Below are 21,470 nucleotides of genomic sequence, written 5' to 3' on the forward strand. Positions count from 1 at the left end.
AAATTTGAGAGCTACGGCACACTAAGAAACCCTATAAATTTCAGTCGATCACAACAAAAAATTTATTTTCATTTTCTGTTCAAAAACACCTAAAACCACGAAACCCAGCTTTTTTTAAATTCTGAGAACAAAAATTACTTGGTATGATTGTCACAGATTAGGGGCTTACTGTAGCATCTTCATAAGCTTGCTAGAGAAACATTCATCTTTACAATCTTGTCCTTTTCCAAAACTTTCTGAGATTAGATTTCTGGCTTTCCTTGAGTTTACTTTCCATTTATTTTAAAAGTGCTTTCTTTCTCAATTTTATCAACTTTGTTAAGATCAAGGAGGCCATAAAAAGGATGATCCGGAGAAGGAAAGCAAGCCAAATTTGGATCATCACCTCATCAGCCAAGGGTTTGCCTGCAGGGCCGCTGTCAATGCTCCCTCCATCCCCAGGAGTCTCGCAGAATGGAGGGGCCCAGCCAAAATCGCAGTGGCAGTGTTTCTGGTTGTTACACACTCCTCGATGGTTACACTTTTCAGGTTTACAGTTGAAATTGAGGAGAGACAGTTCGTGGCAGGTCCTGTTAATGCATATCAAGTCAGAGCCACAGAGGGTGCCATCTTGGACATCTCCGATATCACTGAGTCCCAGTGTACCCATTGCTAAATGGTATTCTGTTCCCCAGCACGTGATATTGCGGTCTTTCAAATGAGTCTGAATGACTGTCGTATGCTCTGGCATAGAGGGAATGGTCTGCACGTTGACACACTGCACTCTTCCACACAGTGTAGAATCACCTTCACAAAACAGATAATATTCCTGCTCATAGCCACAGTTTCCAAACCGGTCACCATGATAGTTCACCTCATCATAGCAGGGTAAAGGAGCCTCCTTGGCTTCTTTCCCAAAAATGGATCTGCACCGCTCAAGGTGGGAATGGCAAGTACCACGGTAGCAAACTGCATTGCTACTACATGGAGTCCCATCCTGGATGTACATATCACTGGGGCACAGATTTGAGGTCCCATTACAGAACTCTTCAAGATCACATTCACTTTTCTTCGGTCTACAGACTTCTTTAGCCGGAAGAAACTGGCATCGTCTGCAGCACGGCCCAGAAAGGCACTGCATCCCAGGTCTCAACGTGCAGTTTGGCAAGCAGCAGGGATCTTCCTTACACTCTCTCGCTGATCCACAGTCACACTGCTCTCCGCTTTCCACCACTTTGTTACCACATCTCTCTACCACAAATCCCAATCCTGGAAAATTAAGGAGACAGGATGTGCGCTTTTGTGTGTAGACGAAATAACTGTCAAAACTGCAATTACTGAAACCACCTTCAAAACGGCCAAAGGCATTCATTATACAAAGACTTCTTCCACACCAACAATAGGCTCCATCGTGGACAATGCCACAGCTATGACCCAACTTATGAGCAGTCCACTTTGATGGTCCAACTAGATTGTTTCCTGGTAGCATGCTTAGAGATGCCATTTTAGTTTTTTTACACATTGAGTATAGATTGGCAGTCCCTGTGGTATCAGCAATACTAAACACATACAGATGTGCAAAGTCTTGTTGGACCCGAGGATAGATCTCTTTGCTTTGATAAGCTGTCCAATCAGTCAAGATTTGTCTAACAGTTCTGTTAATAACTTTGACTTTGTCAGTGTCATTCCAGATCTCCAGAGCCTTCAAGGATATGTGAGCTTTGAAGGGAGCAAAGTACGAGTCAACCAAGCTGATTAGGAGAATTGTATCCTGGATAACTGCAGAAATATTGTTTTTCCTGAATTTGTACCTGCCGTTGTCCACCGCCACGGCCAGCTCCACATACTTGGGGTGTATGTAGGCGTCGTGCCAGTCGACCTGCCGGAAAGAGGCCGGCGGCCGGAACTGGGCCGCCTGGTGGGCGATCTCCTCGTCGGTGAGGCCGCAGGTCAGGTTGCCCGGCGGCCGTTCGACCAGCCGGGACACCCGGTGCTCGAAGGTGGCGGAGGCCGGCAGGGGCTCCACCTGGTAGAGGCGGCCTTGCAGCTGCAGCATCCCCCACAGCCCCCCGAAGCAGGTGCTGAAGGTGGCCAGGGAGTCCGGGGCGCCCTCCACGGCCCCGCGGTAGTAGCAGCCCTGGGGCACGTAGGGCTGCTCCTCCAGCAGCTCCCCCCGGGCCGTGAAGGTGAAGACAGGCAGGCGGCGGGGCAGCAGCAGCTTCTTGGGCCGCAGGTGCAGCACGTGCCTCCGGCCCTCGAGGGGCAGCAGGTAGGACAGCCGGCCGGGCTCCTCGGCCTCCCCGGCCTCCCCGCCGCGGGGGGTCAGCCTCCGGGGGATGACCACCTCGGAGGAGGAGAAGCCCCAGTCGTCGGGGACGGCGAGGAGGCCGCCCAGGCCGAGCAGCAGGAGGGCGGTCCCCGCCGCCCCCATGGCGCCCGGCCCCGCCCCTTTTCCCCGCCTCGGAGCCGCCGCCAGGGGGCGGAGTGGAGCGGGGCCGGGGGCGGGGCCGGCGCGCGACCCTGCAGGCTCCACCCCCCCAACGGTCCCTGCTCTGGGCGGCTCCGCGCATGCGCCCTCTGCCTTAGGCGCGCGCGGGCGGGGAAAGGCGGGAAACTTAGCTTACCTCAGGGGCATGAAGTAAAGGGCGGGGACAGGAGAGACCCATGGATGAGGGAGGGAATGAAGAAAGGAAGGAAGGGAGGGAGGGGAGAGGGAAGAGGGAAGGAAGGAGGCTGAAGGGGGAGGGTGGAGAGAGTGGAGAGCACAGTAGGAGGAGGGGAGAGAGAGAAGGGTGAGGAAATTGGCAGAAAGGGGCTGAAGTTTGAGGGACAGAGAGAGGAGAAAGCTGGCAAGGAGGAGGCCGAAGGGTAACAGTCGACATGAGAATCAAGGCGTCAGAAAAGAATGAGGGACGTGGGAAGGAGGGAAGCTGGAGGATAAGGGGCAGGCCACAAGTAACCGAACCGGAAGCCGGAGGAGGCCCCGGGGGATGCCAGCACGGGGACCTGCTGCGGAGAGCAGCTCTGGGCCTCCAGAAGCCTGGCAAAGCTGTGGAGCTTCCCCTCGAGCCGGGAGGACTAAGCCTTGCCAGTGGAAAGGATGGAGCCTGAGGCCTGACTCCTAAATTATAAAGCCTTTGTGGGCATCGATCCTATTTATTAACAATAATAATAATGTTGGTATTTGTGAGCACTGTTCTAAGCTCTGGGGTAGTTACAGGGTTATCAGGTTGTCCCACATGAGGCTCACTGTCTTCATCCCCATTTTACAGATGAGGTAACTAAGGCTCAGAAAAGTTAAGTGACTTGCCCACATGCACACAGCTGCCAAGCGGCAGAGCCGGGATTCGAACCCATGTCCTCTGACTTCCAAGCCTGGGCTCTTTCCACTGAGCCACGCTGCTTCTCTCTATTCCATTGTAATAATAATAATAATAATGTTGGTATTTGTTAAGCGCTTACTATGTGCTGAGCACTGTTCTAAGCACTGGGGTAGACACAAGGGAATCAGGTTGTCCCACGTGGGGCTCACAGTCTTAATCCCCATTTTACAGATGAGGGAACTGAGGCACCGAGAAGTTAAGTGACTTGCCCAAAGTCACACAGCTGACAAATGGCTGAGCTGGGATTTGAACCCATGACCTCTGACTCCAAAGCCCGTGCTCTTTCCACTGAGCCACGCTGCTTCTACTGGTCAAGTGCTTAGTGATGGTGCTCCATAAAGTGTAGGCTCACAGTAAATACGATGGATTAAGAATGTCGATGGGTTGATTGTTTCCCTTGGGAAGGGGGCCCCTTTGTTCACTCAATCAATGGTATGATCGAACGCTTACGGTGTGCAGAGCACTGTACTATGAGTCTGGTCGACTACAATACGCAATGTTAGTAATTAATTAATGTTGGTATTTGTTTAGCGCTTACTATGTGCAGAGCACTGTTCTAGGCGCTGGGGTAGATACAGGGTAATCAGGTTGTCCCACGTGAAGCTCACAGTCTTCATCCCCATTTTCCAGATGAGATAACTGAGACACAGAGAAGTGAAGTGACTTGTCCACAGTCACACAGCTGCCAAGTGGCAGAGCCGGGGTAGTAGACACGTTCCCTGCCCATAAGACTCTCAATTAAAACAAGAAAATAGGATAGGTGGTTAACCTTGATTCTGGATTGAGATTCAGATAGATACACAGATGCGATGACTATGGAAACCTTTAAAACCCAGTAAATGCTGGTTTTCTGATGAGGCTATGCTAGTCTTGCTCCCTGGCCACAACTGCAGCTCTAAATAGTTATTCATTTAGTGCCACAGATTTGTTTACATCAAGTTGTGTCCTTTCAGTCTAGAACATTTTGTGTGGTTCTCAACGATCTGATCCAGGTCCTCTGACCTATCAACTACAAAATAGTAGGTGGGCGGGGGAAGTTCTAACATTTTCCTCAGCAAAGGCAGAGCTAAAGGATTTCCTGAGTCTTTCAGCTAGCTCCATTACATCCATAAATGCACTCCACTTTCACTAAGTACCCCCCTGATTTCCTAGACAGCATCTTACTTTTGATATATGTGGCTGGTCTTTTGTTTTCCCTATCTATCAATCAATCAATTGATTGTATTTATTGAGCACTTACTGTGTTCAGGACACTGTACTAAGCGCTTGGGAGAGTACAGCAGAACAATATAACAAGACACAATCCTGCCCACTAATCTGTAAAATAGGGAAATTAAGTTGGGGTCCACCTGTGCAGAAGTTCCATGCCATCATGACCTCCAGGGGTTCCTTTCAGTCCACAGCAATCACCCCCTCCCAAACCCATACCTCAGGAGTTCAATCTTCCCGCAGTCCTCACCCACCAGGAACCTTGAAACGGAAATGGCCATTCTTCCCAATTGGGTGAATGATGGGGAAGTTGTGGCAGTCAGGAAGCAAAGACTGCTGAACTTCAGGACTGCTCTCTTCCCAGATCTCCCTTTTCCCTATGTTGCCTTTTATCCTCACGATTCCTGTGTTTTTAGATGCTGCCATTGCTTGTGATATATTGGTCTCTTCTAGGTGTCTGCCCATCCAGACCCAGACTCTGAGACTTGTGGGATGAGGACTGTGACTAACTGTTTTTCTTGCATTCACTCCAGACCACAATGCAGTACCTGGCACTGAGTAGAACCTAAGAAAGAGCCATAGAGTAGGATTTAAATATCTGTCCTACTTCCTACTTAGTGAGCCCTGTGTGGGACAGGGACTGGGTCCAATCTGATTATCTGGGAGCTACCCCAGTGCTTGGCACAAAATAAGTGCTTAACAAATATTATTATTATTATTGTTAATAGTAGTAATAATAGTAGAAATAATACTATATCTAATACCTGCTACTCCCTATCTCACAGGGATACTGTGAGAGCCCAAATGAGATAGTAACTGGAGTGAGCTTTAGCAGATAAATGCTCTCTACGGATACAAGCGCTTCTTAGCTTGGGTACTGCTTTCAAGGTGGTCTTTAAATACCTCTTTTTCCTCTAGACTGTAAGCTCGATGTGGGCAGGGAACATGTCTGCCAACTCTGTTACATTATATTCTCCCAAGTGCTTAGTAAAGTGCTTTGTACAAGTAAATGCTCAATAAATATAATTGATAGATTGATTCCTATGAACTTTTCTGTAGGCACTGTCTTTCTGTATGTACTTTCCCATTCTCACTAGGGTGTGTTGACTAATTTTCCAAAAAGATGAGAACGTCCCTCAGTGGCCTCTTTGAAACTGCCAATAAGCCGGGCAGGATTTCTGTTTGGTTGTCTGACAATGTCTATTACCAGGCCTTTTAAGATGGCATTTTAAAGTAGCTTCTTAGACCCTTAGTAAGTCACTTGTTTTAGGAGCCTAAGTAAGGGTCGTATTATCTCAGAATTTCTTTTTCTAAAATTTCTAAAGCTCTTTTTTAAGCTCTTTGGTCCCCAGAAAGAATGATGAATTGCTAAAATTCACTGTGGTTTTAGCAATTCATTGTGGTTCTGTCACATATTCTTCTGCACTAGATTGAAAAAAATCTAAATATTTTCTGTTCTCGAGGATGTTGCCTATCCACTGACTTTTAACCTTGAACAGAACTCCAACAGACTAGAGAGCCATATTTTCTCTTTACAGAAACCATGCTGTTTCTCTGCCAGCATACTGCATTTTTAAGGACTCACTCATCCTAAATTTAATTATCGATTCTTTGAATTTGGTACTCAGATTGCAGATGGAGGTGGGGCGTTCTGGGAGAGATGTGTCCATGGCATCGCTATGGGTCAAAGACGACTTGACGGCATAAGACAAGACAAGTCTATCATTCCCAAGCTATCCCTGGAACACTTTCACGATTGGCAATTTGATCCCATGTCTCAGAATTAAATTCAGATTATTTACTTTCCTGAGTGACTCCAGGATTAGCAGTTTTAGAAAAGGCATTTATCTAACAATAATAACAACAATGATGATAATAATAATGATAACAATAATAATAGTAAAGGATAACAGTTCTTTTAAACATTTATCATGCATCAAGCGCTGTTCTAAGCACTAAGGTAGGTACAAAAAAAGGAAGTTTGGACTCAGTCCCTGTCCCTCATCAGGCATGGAGTCTAAGTAGGAGGGAGGACAGATATTTAACTCCTATTGTGCGCTTTTTTTTCCATTTCTCTTCGTGGTGACTTAGCAGATCCATGTAAGTGAGAATCAACCAATACATCAGTGGTATTAACTGAGCACTTCCTGTGACAGAGCACTGAAATAAGCACTTGAAAGAGTACAATGCAATAAAGGTGCAGTAATTTTATACCTCCACCACCATCTCATCCAACATTCCTGCCAAACGTCTTTACATTAGTCAGATGGCCTTTAGGACCCATCATTCCACTATGATATTTTGGTTGACGTTTGGATTTTCTCTCTAAAGGGATTCCACGAGACCCTCCAAATCCCTGAGGATTTTAGGTTGTGATTGTGTGGACCCTGTCTCCCACACAATGCCGAACACCCTTACAGAATTTTCTTTAGAATGGAGACTCTGGCAGCACTGCAGCCCACCCGTTTTCTTGCTTCTAACAGTTGCCTTCTCACTCTTCCAACCCAGCATTTTTCTTGACTCCATTTGCTTTCTTGGGACTCTCTCCCCTTCCCTCCTCATTTTCCTCTCTTTGCCCTCACCTCTCTTCCTTCATCTCTTCTCCCACCTTGAAACCTTATCTTTTTCACAGCCCTGTTGGGTGGTTCCTGCTTGAGTCTACAGGCACCACTTTTCCATTAACCCCTGGAGGCCCACCTGCCAAATTTGCTCTCACTTTCTTCTCCAAGAAGATCCCCCGATTTGTCGCTGGATTCAAAATCAATCACTCAATCGTTTGTACCTATTAAGCACTCATTCAATCATACACTTACTGTGTGTGGAGCACCGTACTAAGCACTGGGAGAGAACAATATAATGAGTTGGTAGACACAGTCCCTGACCACAGTGAGCTTACAGTCTAGAGAGGGAGACAGACACTAATAGAAATGGGGGGGGAGGGTGTGTGAACAAAGGGAGCAAAACAGTGCAATGCAGAAGAGAGTGGGAGAAGAGGAAATGAGGGCTTAGTCAGGGAAGGCCTCTTGGAAGGGACATGTCTTCAGTAAGACTTTGAAGGTGGGGAAAGTAATTGTCAGATTTAAAGAGGAAGGGCATTCCAGGCCAGAGGCAGGACATGGCAGGGAGGTCAGTGGTGAGATAGATGAGATTGAGGTACAGTGAGGTTAGCATTAGAGAAGCGAAGAGTTGGGGGCTGGATTGTAATAGGAAAGGAGCAAGATGAAGCAGAACGGGCAAGGTGATTGAGTGCTTTTAAACCTATGGTGAGGAGTTTCTGTTTGATGCAGAGGTGGATTAGCAACTCCTAGAGGTTCTTGAGGAGTGGGGGAAAATGGACTGTACGTTTTTGAAGAAAAATGATCCGGGCAGCAGAGTGAAGTAAAGACTGGGAAGGGAGAGACAGGAGGCGGTGAGCTCAGCAAGGAGGCTGATACAGTAATCAAGGTGGGATAGGTTAAGTGCTTGGATTAACATGGTAGCAGTTTGGATGGAGAGGAAAAGGTGGATTTTGGCGATGTTTTAAAGGTTGAACAAATAGGCGTCAAAGAAGGGCTTTGACCTTCTGTACTTTTGCAAATGCTTGTGGTCAAATAGTTGTGCTGGACAGCCGGGCACGTGGCCTTCTGGTTTCAGAGTTCCTCACCTACGGACAACGTTCTCACCTGCTAGAGGTGTCGAGAGGTGCCTTCTGCCTGAAGGATCTCTGGAAGGTTCTGTCAGCAACCAGGAGTCTGTAGTTAAATCACAGGTTTAGAATCCCCTTGTTTCCCGCCCACATGAAATTTGGGAGCTAAGACACACTAAGAAGCTCTATAAATTTCACTCAAGTCACAACACAAAATTCCATTTTATTTTCCAACTGAAAGCAGATAAATTATAAAATCCTGAGAACACAAATAAATCAAAATAATCACACTGGAAGTAACAGTTCTGCCTTCAGTCAAAATGCCTTAGGCAGTATTTTCAGAGCTTGCTGGAGAACAAAGATCTAGACGCTTTTTGGATTATTCCAAATGTTCTGGTTCATTTGGAAGTTTGGGTGTTTTTTTCTCTTGGCTTTTTAACGGTTAAAATTTTTACAAAATGTTATACACTTCACAGAGGTCGCGATGAACAAGGCAACAAAAAGAGTACTCCGGATGATGAAAACGGGCCAAATTTTGTAGGTTTTTGCAACAGGGAGTGTGCCCACAGGGCCACTGTCAATGCTCCCTCCTTCCCCGGGGGTCTCACAGAAGGGAGGCTCCCAGCCACGATCGCAGTGGCAGTTTCTCTTGTTGTTGAACACCCCTCGATGATTACACATTTGAGGTTCGTAGTTGTAACTGAGGAGAGACATATTGAGGCAGGTCCTTTTGATGCATATCAAGCCAGTGCCGCAGAAGGTGCCGTCTTTGACATCCCCCATATCGGCGATTCTCAGTGTGTGCATGGATACGTGGTAGTCTGTCCCCCAGCACGTGGTATTGCTGGCTTTCACGTGAGTTTGAATGACTGACGTATGGTCCGGCATAGAAGGAACGGTCATCACATTGACACACTGCACTCTTCCACACAACGTATCCCGAACCGAACACTTTTTGTAACCGCGCCCTGAAAGGCCACAGTTCCCAAATCGGTCGACCTTTTCGTTCACCTCCTTATAGCACAGTAGTGGAGCAGTCTTAGCTTCCTTACCAAATAGGTTTCTGCACTGCCGCAGGCGGGAATGACAACCGCCATGGTAACAGATGGCACCGTCACTACATGGGGTTCCATCCAGCTTGTACACATCTTCTGGACACAAATTCGAGGTCCCATTACAGTACTCTTCGAGATCACATTCGCTTTGCCTCCGTCTACACATCATTTTGGCTGGAACAAACTGGCATCGTCTGCAGCACGCTCCAGAAATGCACTGGGCCCCAGGGCTCAGTGTGCAGTCGGGCCGGCAACAGGCATCTTTCTTACACTCACTCTCTGTTCCACAGTCGCACTGCTCTTCTCCTTCCACCACTTTGTTACCGCATCTGCCTTCCACAAATCCCACTACAGGAATATTATTGAGACAGGTGGCTGTCTTGCTCACAAAATTGAAAAAATAATTGAAACTACAGTTACTGAAACCCCCTTTAGGGGTGCTGCCTCTGCTGAACATGATACATCTTTTCGCCGAACACTGACAGTATCGGTAATCGTGGCCCAGGCCACAGCCGTGGCCCAATTCGTGAGCGGAGTAGAGAGACGAACTGAGCAGATACGGCCCCGCCAGCGTGGATGTGGACGCCATGTACTTTCTCATGCAGGCGGAAGCCACGAAGGCCCAGCCCATGGCATCGGAATAATACCTACGCACAAACAAATGTGCGAAATCATGTTGGGTACGAGGATACAGAACTTTGTCTTGGTAAACTGAAAATTCGCCAAGTATTCTACTTAATTTTTTGTGACTAGTATTCACTTTGTCATTGTCTGTCCAGACCTCCAAGGCTTTCAAAAAGACGTGCGCTTTCATCTTCTCAAAGTACGAGTCCATATAACTGACGATTTGAATTGTGTCCTGGATGACTGTGGATAAATTGCTTTCCCTGAATCTGTACCTGGCGTTGTCCACCGCCACGGCCAGCTCCACATACTTGGGGTGTATGTAGGAGTCGTGCCAGTAAAGTTGTGGGGAAGAGGCAGACAGCTGGAGCCGGGCCATCTGGCGGGCGATCTCCTCGTCGGTGAGGCCGCAGGTCCAGTTTCCCAGCTGCAGGTCGTCCAGCAGGGACACCCGGTGCTCGAAGGTGGCGGAGGCCGGCAGGGGCTCCACCTGGTAGAGGCGGCCTTGCAGCCGCAGCATCCCCCACAGCCCCCGGGAGCAGGTGCTGAAGGTGGCCAGGGAGTCCGGGGCGCCCTCCACGGCCCCGCGGTAGTAGCAGCCGTGGGGCACGTAGGGCTGCTCCTCCAGCAGCTCCCCCCGGGCCGAGAAGGTGAAGACGGGCAGGCGGCGGGGCAGCAGCAGCTTCTTGGGCCGCAGGTGCAGCACGTGCCTCCGGCCCTCGAGGGGCAGCAGGTAGGACAGCCGGCCGGGCTCCTCGGCCTCCCCGCCGCGGGGGGTCAGCCTCTCGGGGATGACCACCTCGGAGGAGGAGAAGCCCCAGTCGTCGGGGACGGCGAGGAGGCCGCCCAGGCCGAGGAGCAGCAGGGCGGTCCCCGCCGCCCCCATGGCGCCCGGCCCCGCTTCAGACATGGCGCCTCAACGTTGCCTCCGCCTCCCGCGCCTGCGCCCTCTGCCGGCTGTTGAGGGGATCTGCACGTTCGGATGGGAAATGGCGGCAAAGTTGGGAAACGGTCGACGGCGTGAGGGAAAGGGCGCGGGGGAGGACGGGGGGCGGGGAGAGGCAACCTGTGATGTCGCGGGGGTGGGCAGGGAAGAACGGAGCGACGACCCTGGAGGAGGATAGGGGAGGAGAGAGAGAGAAAGGGGTGAGAGGAGGAGGAGGAGAGGCGGAGGGAGGAAGGTCGAGGGCAGCGGGGGCAAAGGAGGCTGGATAGTGAGGGATGGAGAGGAGGATGGGGGGGATGGAGGAAAGCAGGAAGGAAGCGGGAGGGAGGGGGAATTGAAGGAAAAAGCTCGGGCTTTGGAGTCAGAGGTCATGGCTTCGAATCCCGGCTCTGCCACTTGGCAGCTGTGTGACTGTGGGCAAGTCACTTCACTTCTCTGTGCCTAAGTTACCTCATCTGCAAAATGGGGATTAAGACTGTGAGCCCCACGTGGGACAACCTGATTTCCTTGTGTCTACCCCAGCACTTAGAACAGTGCTCTGCACATAGTAAGCGCTTAACAAATACCAACATTATTATTGAAGGGGCGGGAAGGAGAGAGGAGGAGAGAGGATGAGGGAAACGAAGGGAGGCCAGAGGGCGAGAGTAGGAGAGGGGCGGGTGGGAAGAGGGAACGGAGAGGAGGACAAGGAAAGAGGGTGTAAGAAAGAGGGAGGCTGGAGGGAGGATGATCGAAGTGTGCGGGACAAAGAGAGGAGGCGAGGGAGAGAAGGGTGAGGAAGGAGGGTAAGGATGAGGGAAATGGAAGGAAGGGAGACTGGAGGGGGAAGGATGGAGAGAGGGATGACAGAGGATGATGAATAAAGCCAGAGAGAGGGAGGCTGAGGGATGAGGAATGGGCAAGAAGGTAAACCCGTCAGTGCAAATAGGCCCAAATAGAACAAGGAGGTGGGATCTGGAGAAGGAGGTCTGACAGGTGGCAGGGTAGGGACCCAAAGAGAGGAGGAGCCGTAGGGGCACAGACACCTGGTAAAGCTCCCGGATTGCCCTCAAGCCAAGAGGACTAAGCTGTGCCAGGGGAAGAGAGGAGAGGGAGACCTGACTTCAAGTTTCTAAAGTCTTCACGGGCAGGGATCAGGTCTGTTTGTTGTATTGTACTGCCCCGAGTGTTTAGTACAATGCTCCGCACCCATTAGACACTCAGTAAATATCATGGATTGAATTGATCGGTTGACTGTTTCAGGGGGTGGGAACCCTCTGGTTTCAGTTATGTTGAAAAACGGGGAGAGAAGGCTATTCTTGAATTCTTGATATACGACTACAATCGCTACTGAAAACGTCATTCAGATAAAACAAAATTTGTTTTCACTTTCCAATCAAAACCAGATAAAGTTATGAAAACTGATTTTTTCACATCCGGAAAACAAAAATAAATTGGTAAGATGGCCATGGCAGTGGCGGTTTAGCCTTTAGGTAAAGGGCCTGTTGCAGTCTCTTCAAAAGCTTTTTTTTTTTTAAAGTGGTATTTGTTAAATATTTTCTATGTGCCAAGCTCTGTTCTAAGCGCTGGGGTAGATACAAGCTAATCAGGTTGGAGCAGTTGACACAGTCTGCATCCCATATATCGCTCACAATGTTATTCCCATTTTTCAGATTCATTCATTCAATAGTATTTATTCATTCGTTCATTCAATAGTATTTATTGAGCGCTTACTATGTGCAGAGCACTGTACTAAGCGCTTGGAATGTACAAATCGGTAACAGATAGGGACAGTCCCTGCCCTTTGATGGGCTTACAGTCTAATTTAATCAGATGAAGTAACTGAGGCACAGAGAAGTTGTGACTTGCCCAAAGTCACACAGCAGTCAAGTGGCAGAGTCAGGACTAAAACCCAGGTCCTTCTGACTCCCAGGCCTGTGCTATATCCACTGGGCCATTCATTCATTCATATTTACTGAGTGCTCACTGTGTGCAAAGCACTGTATTAAGCGTTTGGAAAGTACAATTTAGCGAGAGAGACAATCCCTACCCACAACGGAAGCACTGGAATAGATGTAGGTTTATCAGGTTGGACCCAGTCCCCGTCCTACGTGGAGCTCAGTCTAAACTGGAGGGAGGATTTAATCCCCATTTTACAGATGAAATAACTGAGGCGCAGAGAAGTGAAGTGATTTGCCCAAGGTCACACAGCAAGCAACGGGCAGATCTGGGATTAGAACCCAGGTCCTCTGACTCCTGGACCTGTGCTCTTTCCACTAGGTCATGCTGTTTCTCTGGATTTCTCCAGGTTTGGAGGTTCCACTTCCACAGAGAAAATTTAGAAAATTGCAGACTACTTCCCGCGCCTCCTCCCATCTTAAGGAGTATGTATTTTTCCAATCTTAGAGTAGGCAAGTGACAGTACATCTGTGTATATGGGTGGTTGTTTCAGGGGCAGCATGGCCTCACCAGACAGTCACTCCACTTCCGGACTGATCGTGAAGGCCCGATCCCAGCCTCTGTTCTGAGGAGGGAGGGCAGGCCTTCGAGTCCTCTCAGCCCGGTCTCCAGGGACAGTCCCTCAGTCCAGCCTGGCTCGCCTGGTGTCATGCTATCTACTCCACTCTTGGCCCACCCGCCTGCCCCGCTTCTAGGGTGACCCTCCTTGCCCTGTGACCATTTCTCTGATACACAAAGCACCCGATCAGAAGCATGATGTGACAGTGACGGTCATGGATAGGAACAGTTAAAAACTCCAAATGCTGCATGCACTTTCTTCTCCAGGGAACCAAATTGGGGAAGGGGAGGGAGGAGGTATTGGAATTCAACCCCCCCCTCCCCTAATTTGGCTTTGGCACTAAACTGTGGCAAGCTCCATATGCCTGGGTAGGACCTGTCTCTAACAGTAAGCGACTAGCCATGGGCATGGAGTGAGAACTCGAACAACTTCATTCAAAGATGTCCTCTGATAGTCACACCTCATTCGATTTTCTGGCAGAAAAACAATCTAATCTGAGAAAGCGCTTTCAGCCGCGCTTTCCCTATCGAAGGCCGGGGCAGACCACTGGCGGCCATACTGCCACAGCAGTGGAGCCAACAGAGGAAGTCAACTTCTCCCTTCAAAAGGAGCCATCCATCAGCTTGGTTTAGATTTAAAGCTTCCTAGCAGCCAAATGGGAATAGAATGGACCTGACTTCTGGGGCAGACCCAAGCCGCCTCCTGCCCCAAGAAGACCTATAAGAAACCAGAATTGGGGGCTGGGGGCTTGCCGGGCGGGCCTGGGCGATGCTGGGAACCCCTGGGAACAGACTGGGTGGCAGAGCAACATGACACTTCATGGACACGTAAGTAACCTTTTTATTTTGTGATAAAAATGCTTCCATAGAACTACTTCAGGAATAACACAATAGGAAAGACGAGTTGAGCTTTCTCCTGGCTATTGCCAGGAAAATGCGGTCGTTTTGCAGTTACCGGGGTTCTCGTAGCTAACCGAGTGATTAAGCCACCTGGTAGGGGTGGGTGGGACGGGGTCAGAGGTACCAGAAAGTTTCAGTCGGGCCTACTGACCGGTTGCTAGTAGGCTACCCTGCCAGCGGCCGATGTACATTCAACGTACTCTGGTTAGTATGGCGAAAAAGCAGAACACCTTTGGTTCTCTGTGGACAGACGGCACATTAAAGGAAAGACAACATGCCGCTCGTAGGCATCGCCAGCGGATGCTGGTGCCCAGACCTCAGTCTCTCAGATAAAAAAGTTTCCCTCCCCCACTAGCCCAGGGCCACCCAGGCCATCAAACATGCCACCTGGGGCCGGCAGCCCACAGTCAAGAAGAGGGAAGTCCAAGGGAAGAGTCGAGAAGATTCCTGTCCACTCCGTGTCTGGGTAGATCCTGAAAGACTCAGACTGTACCTAAGATTGAGTCAGGAAAACGTAAGGCACCCTGGGTGTACCAACCCTCCCTCCCCACTCTGCCCCACAACCCAGGCTGCCCACTGGAACGGTCCATTAAAGCATGCTCAAACCCTGGAAGGGTCCACTAAGAAGCCCTGGAAGGTATACTCCGACTGACCTGGAAGACTAGTGCTTTGGGGCAAGCACTAGTGAGTTCTCCCCCACGAAGGCCCCAAGTGCAGTTTCCTCACAGTGGTAGAAACTGCCTCTCCTCTGTGGGCTCCTGGTGTTGGAAGACAGCCCTCCTGTTGGGGCGGAGCCAGGCCCACAGCCCAAGGTGGAATGGGAGAGGACAGCACAGTGGGATGTGACCGTCTGGGCAGCGAGGGGGTTAGGGTGGTCATTGGAGTCATCATGGTGATGCTTATGGCTCCTCAGGCAGGGCCCATTCTCCCCATTCCCCAACTGAACCTTCCGAAAGGGAAGAGAAGTAAACTCAGTAAGGCCCTTACCATATCTGCAGCCATCGCTGGGCCAGCTAGGGAGGCCAGGGCGGAGAGGGGGCATATGGCCCCAGGCTCTGGCTCAGGGAAGGAGGACTGTTTCTCAGGGGGGACCCTGCCTGTCTGAGACAGGCAGACACTGGCACTGCTGGAATGCAGTTTGATCTTGGAATCCAGGGGGATGGGTGAAAGTTTCCACTCTCCTTAGCCATGAATCGGAGGGGGGGCGAGTGTGGCGGCTTGGAGAAAAGAAACCTCCATCCTTCGCTGATGGAAAAAGCGTGCAGTGAATGGCGGGGAGCTAGAGAGGGTCCCGCTTGCTCCGGCCTCCGACTCTGGGACGCGGCCCTCGATTTCAGAGCTGCTTGAGGTGGGTGGGCGAGGAAGCCCAGGGATGGTTGGACCAGACCAAAACGGGCAATGCAGTTCACATGCAGGGATCAGGGTTTGGGGAGGTTGGGGGCAGTGTGTACCTGGGTAGCTTTGGGCAGCAGGGATGTCTAGCCCCGACAAGGGCTTGGAGCCCAGTAACTTGGTGATTTGGCAAGCAGCCGGGCTGGGGAACCAGGTGGGGGGTCTCCCAGGAGGGCAGTAGGGTAGGGCTGAGGGGCACGAAGGGGAGGGCCCCCCAAGATGACTGACTCCTCCTCCCATTTGCTGAGGAACAGCACTCAACCAGGCCCTAGGGTGAAAGCTGTCAAGAGGGCAAGGCTGACTCTCAATCGGGAGGAGAAAGTCGGTGCCCCTGCTGCCCGCAGGGAGATGGACTAGATGCTGGCGGTGATGGGGGCGGTGATGGTGACAGTGCCGAGGACGGGGGGTGATGGTGCGGGTGACAGTGGCAGTGGTGAGGGGGTGCATATTGATGAGAGTTTCCTGACCTCATTGAGCACCACTCCTGGGGAAACACTGGCTGAAAAATCCATGGATGGTCACAACAAGCTCTTATGCAGTTGAAAGCACCCCACTTCCCTCCCCTCCAAGGCCCACAGCTTAGGGCAGCCCACTTCGGAACACATGCGGAACCCCAGGCCCAGATCAATTTGGGGAGACTGGAGCCCCCCCAGGCCACGGGGGCAGGACTGCTCGTGGCAGGAATGATTCCGACGAGCCGGCGATCCAGTTTGATTGTGCTCGTGGATGGTCTGCGGCCCAATGACTCTATAGAAGCAGGCAGAGGGGACGGTCCGGGATTGGCCAGAGAAGGGCTGGGCCAAGGAGCCAAAGGCTGATGCGGGGCATCGGGGGGGTGAGGGGGGTTCACTCTGGTCAAAAGTCAAGACACAGTCTCCGCTGAGGAATGTTCTTCCTGCAGGGTAACCTTCCCCCAAAGTGCTCAGCACCGGCACAGCTGGACTGGCTGATGGCCCAGAAAGACAGGCAGCGGGGGTGACCTCGCCGGGTCCCCAGTGGGGACAGATCGAAAGCTACCCCGACCGGCACCTTCATATCTTGGATTTCCAGGTCTCAGGCCAGAGGGGAAGGTGGCAAGGGAGTAGACAGCCCTTCTGCCTGCCTCTCCCACACGACCCCTAGACAAGAGAAAGTCTCGGGACAGGCACTTGAGACGAGAGGGGTGGATGGCTTCCCCGACCGAGAGGAGAGGCGAGGCCGCCCCTCTCACTGGCCCCGGAGGGAGCCCGGTCCCAGAGTTCCTTCACATCCGCCCTGAACAACCTTCATTTCCAGGCCCCAGGGGCCCACGCCGGGTGGGGCCTCTCTACGCAAACACCTGTGTGTTGCTGCGGGGCGGGGGCTCGGCCCCACGAGCCCCGGGCCCCCGCTGGCTGTTGGCCCCGCCCCGAGGAGCGGGGCTGGTGGTCACATCCGACCAATCGGAGGCAGAGTGAGGAGACGAGCTGGACCACTGATCCGGAGACTCGGGAGACGGCGTCAGGTAGGGGTGCTCTCCCTGCAGGTTCCCGTTGTGGCTGGGGGTCCGCTCCGCCCCCGTGGAGGAGGCGTAGCTGTGCTGGGATGGCGGGGTCGGGTATTTGCCCACGGAACTTGGGAACGGGTGGTAGGCCGGAAGGACGGTCTGGGAGGCCGGCCCATCCTGCTGGGGCAGCACGGCTGCGGGGTAGGCCACTCCCTGCATACGGGCCAGGTCGGGAATCTGGTACATCCCACCCAGGGGGCCGGCCATGGCCGGGGGGCAGCCGACCTGGGGCAGCCCGGCCGCCTGGGCCCCGCCCCCTTTGGGAAGCAGGTGGAAAGTCACAATGGGCGGCAGCGGCTCACGCGAGGAGGTGGCTGCCTGCTTCCCGTCTGGCTGCCCGGGCCCGGTGGGCGGGGCCGCACTAGGGCAGGGGCCCTCGGCGGGCACCAGAACCCGCCCAAACATTTCGCCGTACTGGGCCTCGTTCGTGTCCAGGCGACTCATCCAGTCGGCTGGGACGTTAACCGGGTGCAGCCGGCCCAGGCTGCCGCCGCCCCCGCCTGGCGGGGCGAGGCGGTGGGACAATAGCTGGCTCACTGAAGGGAGCACGGGGCCGGCTCCCCGGGCCAGGGGCTGCATCTCGTGGAGGCTAGAGAAGGACACCGTGTGCTGAGCGTGGGACGGCAGGCTGCCGGGGGCCAGCAGTGGGCTTGGGGAGGCCTGCAGGATGCCCGGGGAGGTGATCATGGGTGAGGGCGTGGCGTCGGACCCGTAGGCATGCGGGGACTCCAGGGAATCCACGGGGGAGAGCGTCACCGAGCTCTCGGACAGCTGGCCCTTCTCACCCAGGTTCTTCTTCCTCCGGCCCCCACTCCGGGGGTCCTTGGGCTCCCGGGCCAGATTTGGGAGGCTGCTGGGCACGGCGCCCTTGGCACTGGGCCTCCGTGGCTTCTTCCCCATGGGTGTGGGCTTCAGGTTGAGGAAAGGGCGGTTTGGCCCACAGAGGGCGGCAGGGGAGAGGGCGGCGGCCAGCACGGTGCCCGGCGGGCTGTGTGCTACGTTGTACTCGCTCAGCAGACGGACGATGTCGTGGTGCATGCGGTCGCGGGCCACGTCACGGGGCAGGCGGTCCATGTGGTCGGTGATGTCACGGTTGGCAAAGTGGTCCAGCAGGATCCTGGCGGCCTCGTAGCTCCCCTCGCGGGCAGCCAGGAACAGCGGCGTCTCCTCCTGTGACACGGGAAGCATCCATCTCAGCTCAGTCTGGCTGCAGGCAAACTGCTGAGACAGACTCCCGGGGCTCTCTGGGGTCGCCCAAACCTCGCCAAAGATATGGACCCTCAGCCCTGACGGGGCTTGTAGGCTAACGGAAAAGATGGAGCCCATGTGGTTCGGAGGGCCGGTTGGATGAGGCTGTGGGGCTTGGAGAGGGAAAAGCGTACGTGGGCCCGTATGCGTGGGCCTCTACACACCCCTGACCTTGCCTGCCCTCTGACCTTCTCAGCCTCTCGCAACCCGGGATGGACCTCTCATCTTTCTGTGACTGTACCCAACCCGCTCTGGAACCTGCTCATCTTTTCAGTTTCTGCTACTTCGGGAGGGAACCGAGACAAACTGGTTGCCTTCCCCAGTCTCTGCTGAGGGGAGGGGAGATCTCTTTGTGCCAATATCAACCCTGCATGGCAGCCCCCCCGGCCCCATCCAGCTCCAACAGGTGCCCCTCACCCTGCTGGAGAGGTATCTGGGGAACGGCGGGCCCCCCTACCCCTCCCCAGGCCGTGCAGGGCCCTTTCAGTCTCCTCTCTAGGCGGACTTTCCACGGTGGTCCAGGATCACCGATGGGGGTCGAGGCTGAAAGTGTGTGAGAGGGCAATACCTTGTTGTCTTGCATATCTCTGTTGGCCCCGTTCTTCAGCAGCAGAAGCGTGGCCTCCACGTTGTTGACAGCGGCTGCCCAGTGAAGAGCCGACTTTCCTGCAGGGAGGAAACACCATCAGCTGGGAGAGCGCAGGGGTATCTGTGCCTGAGGTGCCTGATGTTTGCAAGCCCCCTGCCCTAGGGGACAAGGAGCCCAAGGAGATCAGCCCGGACAGGGGACGACCAAGACAGGAAGTCCCATCTCGCACCCCAGCGGCACGGAAACAGCTGGGCTACAAAAGTTCAAGCCTGCTTGAGGGATCCAGCTTATGCTGGGACACCACCCCCCTCTGCCTGCCTGGCCCTGGGTGCTGCCTTCCTGGCCATCCCAACTCTCGGCAGCCCCTGAGTGGTGAATGCCACCCCTGGCCTCCCAAAAATGTCAGATCAGGATGACAATGCCTCTCGGTGCCTCACAGCGGCCGGCAACCCCATTGGAGCCTCGGGGCTTCAGGGCCGGGCACCCTCGGCAAGCATGGCTGCCACGGCCCAACGGCCCGGGGCTCCCCCCGGCCCCAACCCTCCTAGCGCACCCCCTCAGCCGTTACCGTGGTCATCCACAGCGTTCACGTCCGCCTGGCAGTTGACCAGTTCAGCCACCATCCCTTCCACGGCCAGGCGTGCGGCCAGGATCAGAGGGGTGGTGCCATCATTCATGCGGGCATCGAGATCCGTCACCCGGTTGCGGATTAAGATCTGGAAGATGGAAATGCTGGTCAGGGGAACTGTGGTCCCCTAAGAAAGTAGAACAGCCTAGAGGTATCTGTCCATTTCGAGTAGAAGGAGGACTCGAAGGGCTTAGGGGGACCAGTCAATCCCAGGCAGGCATGAGTTTCCCCAGAAGACGGTGCACATCACCGTGGGCCCTAGCCCCTAGGGGCCTTTTAAAGACCCAGCGCCAAGAGGGAAAACCTGCGGGGCTGCTCGCCTGAGGGAACTAGGCTTGAAGCCACAGCCAGTTGCCCCGGAGGGGCCTGGTGGGGGTTGGCGGGGGCTGTGGGAACCGGGAGCCTCCACCCCTCCCCTCTGCAGCTTTCAACCTGGAAGACGCCTTGGGCGTCGGCTGCCACGGCTGCATGGAGCGGGCAGCGCCCCATGTTGTCCTGGGCATTGGCATCAGCCCCCGCATCCAACAGGCGCTTGGCGGCGTCGGCCCTGGAGTAGCGGGCTGCAAGGTGCAAGGCCATCTCGCCCGTGAGGTCCGTCTGGGCCTGCAGGCTGGCACCCTGGTAGACCAGGTCCGTTATGATGTTGGCAGGGGAATCTTCGGCTTCGTCGTCCTCATCGCTCGGGTCTGAGCTGCCCCCTCTGAGAGAGGCCAGCATAAGGGGGGTGCACCCATCTGGGAGGGAGGAAAGAGCAGAGAAGTCTCAGTGGGGAGCTGCCCCACCTAGGGAAGTGAGGCGGTCCTCCACAGGCAGCCCACTGGGGATGGCGACCGCCCGCACTCTGGACAGCCCTGGCCCGGTGCAGGTACCTGATTCTGGAGCCAAGGGACCCAGAACCAGCCCTGGGGTGTGGGCGGGTCCCAGAAGGCCTAGACCTGTCCGGCAGCCTGGAGCTTGCCGACCCCCCCGGCTTCCTGGCCCCCCGGCAGGAGAGGCCAAGTCCACCCCTCTATCGGGGAGCGCCCCGTGGGACACATGACTGGTTTTTCCAGGGTCGCTGGTGCTGGCAACGTTGAGGGGGCAACAGCAATCCCCGTTTGAGCCGCGGACAGCCTGGGGCCCGGGCAAGCTGTGACTGTTTGCCACAGAGCCCCAAGGTGCAGGGCTCTGTGTCTGGGGTTGGGGGAGGCGGACTCTCACAGCCCCCAGAGAGGCAGTTCCAGCTTCGGTCCAAGATGTAGGAAACGTCGGCCTCCCACCTGCCTTCCTGCCCGTTCCCATCAAATTGTGGGGGCTGAGATGAGGATGGATTGAGCTCTGCAACTGGCTCTCCCCAACTGTGACCCTCCCCTCCCTCACTGCCTGCAGCCCCTACAACCACCCTGCCCGGGGAGAGATGGGTCAGTGACGCAAGTGGGATCTGGGGGGGAGGAGGCTGTGCGGCCACCACCTACCTGGCCCTCGGGCATTCACATCCAGCACATCTGTTTCCTGCTCAGCCTGGGGCGGCGTCAGGGCCAGCGATGGGGCCCTGCGGATGTCTGCTGCTTCAAGGTGCTGTTGCGTCCACTGGCGCCGGTCCACAGGGTCAGTATCCTCTGGCAGCAAGGCCTGATCCTCGGTCTGGGAGGGATTCCAGCGTGTCTGGTTCCAAACGGCTCAACCGTCCCCACACGGCTCCATCTGGCCATTTCTCCCTCCCTTTCCCTATCATCCTGCCTGCCCTCCCACTCCCAGCCACAGTCTTCCAGCCTCTGGTCTCTCTGGACTCTTCCTGACTGACTCCACACAGGGCCTGCAGGTGGACTGATCTCAAATTCCCCCAGTCTCTTCTCTGGCTTCCCATCTGGTGGGAGGGAGCGCCCACAGGC

At 54.0% G+C, this 21,470-nt stretch overlaps 3 protein-coding genes across 3 annotated transcripts in view; all 3 read right to left on the reverse strand.

Moving 5' to 3' along the window:
* Positions 1-38: 38 nt before the first annotated feature.
* Positions 39-2,435, reverse strand: LOC120637998 (disintegrin and metalloproteinase domain-containing protein 30-like). The gene has a single exon (XM_029081471.2). It carries the CDS (start codon positions 2,408-2,410, stop codon positions 278-280), a length of 2,133 nt encoding a protein of 710 aa, XP_028937304.2. The 5' UTR covers positions 2,411-2,435; the 3' UTR covers positions 39-277.
* Positions 2,436-8,388: 5,953 nt separating this feature from the next.
* Positions 8,389-10,850, reverse strand: LOC100092049 (disintegrin and metalloproteinase domain-containing protein 30-like). The gene has a single exon (XM_007658509.3). The coding sequence runs from the start codon at positions 10,783-10,785 to the stop codon at positions 8,632-8,634; it is 2,154 nt and encodes a 717-aa protein (XP_007656699.2). The 5' UTR covers positions 10,786-10,850; the 3' UTR covers positions 8,389-8,631.
* Positions 10,851-14,140: 3,290 nt separating this feature from the next.
* NOTCH2 (notch receptor 2) overlaps positions 14,141-21,470 on the reverse strand; it is an 83,981-nt gene continuing 76,651 nt past the window's right edge. The window contains 5 exon segments of the mRNA XM_029081547.1: positions 14,141-18,304; positions 18,951-19,048; positions 19,540-19,687; positions 20,032-20,333; positions 21,054-21,222. Of these exon segments, the coding sequence (XP_028937380.1) occupies positions 16,916-18,304; positions 18,951-19,048; positions 19,540-19,687; positions 20,032-20,333; positions 21,054-21,222 (2,106 nt within the window). The 3' untranslated portion in view covers positions 14,141-16,915.

Source organism: Ornithorhynchus anatinus, chromosome 16, assembly GCF_004115215.2.
Source record: "Ornithorhynchus anatinus isolate Pmale09 chromosome 16, mOrnAna1.pri.v4, whole genome shotgun sequence".
Taxonomy (NCBI): Eukaryota; Metazoa; Chordata; class Mammalia; order Monotremata; family Ornithorhynchidae; genus Ornithorhynchus; species Ornithorhynchus anatinus.

Excerpts from the sequence above, each read along its gene's own strand:
- LOC120637998 (XM_029081471.2), bottom strand. The coding sequence starts at position 2,410 with ATGGGGGCGGCGGGGACCGCCCTCCTGCTGCTCGGCCTGGGCGGCCTC.
- LOC100092049 (XM_007658509.3), bottom strand. The coding sequence starts at position 10,785 with ATGTCTGAAGCGGGGCCGGGCGCCATGGGGGCGGCGGGGACCGCCCTG.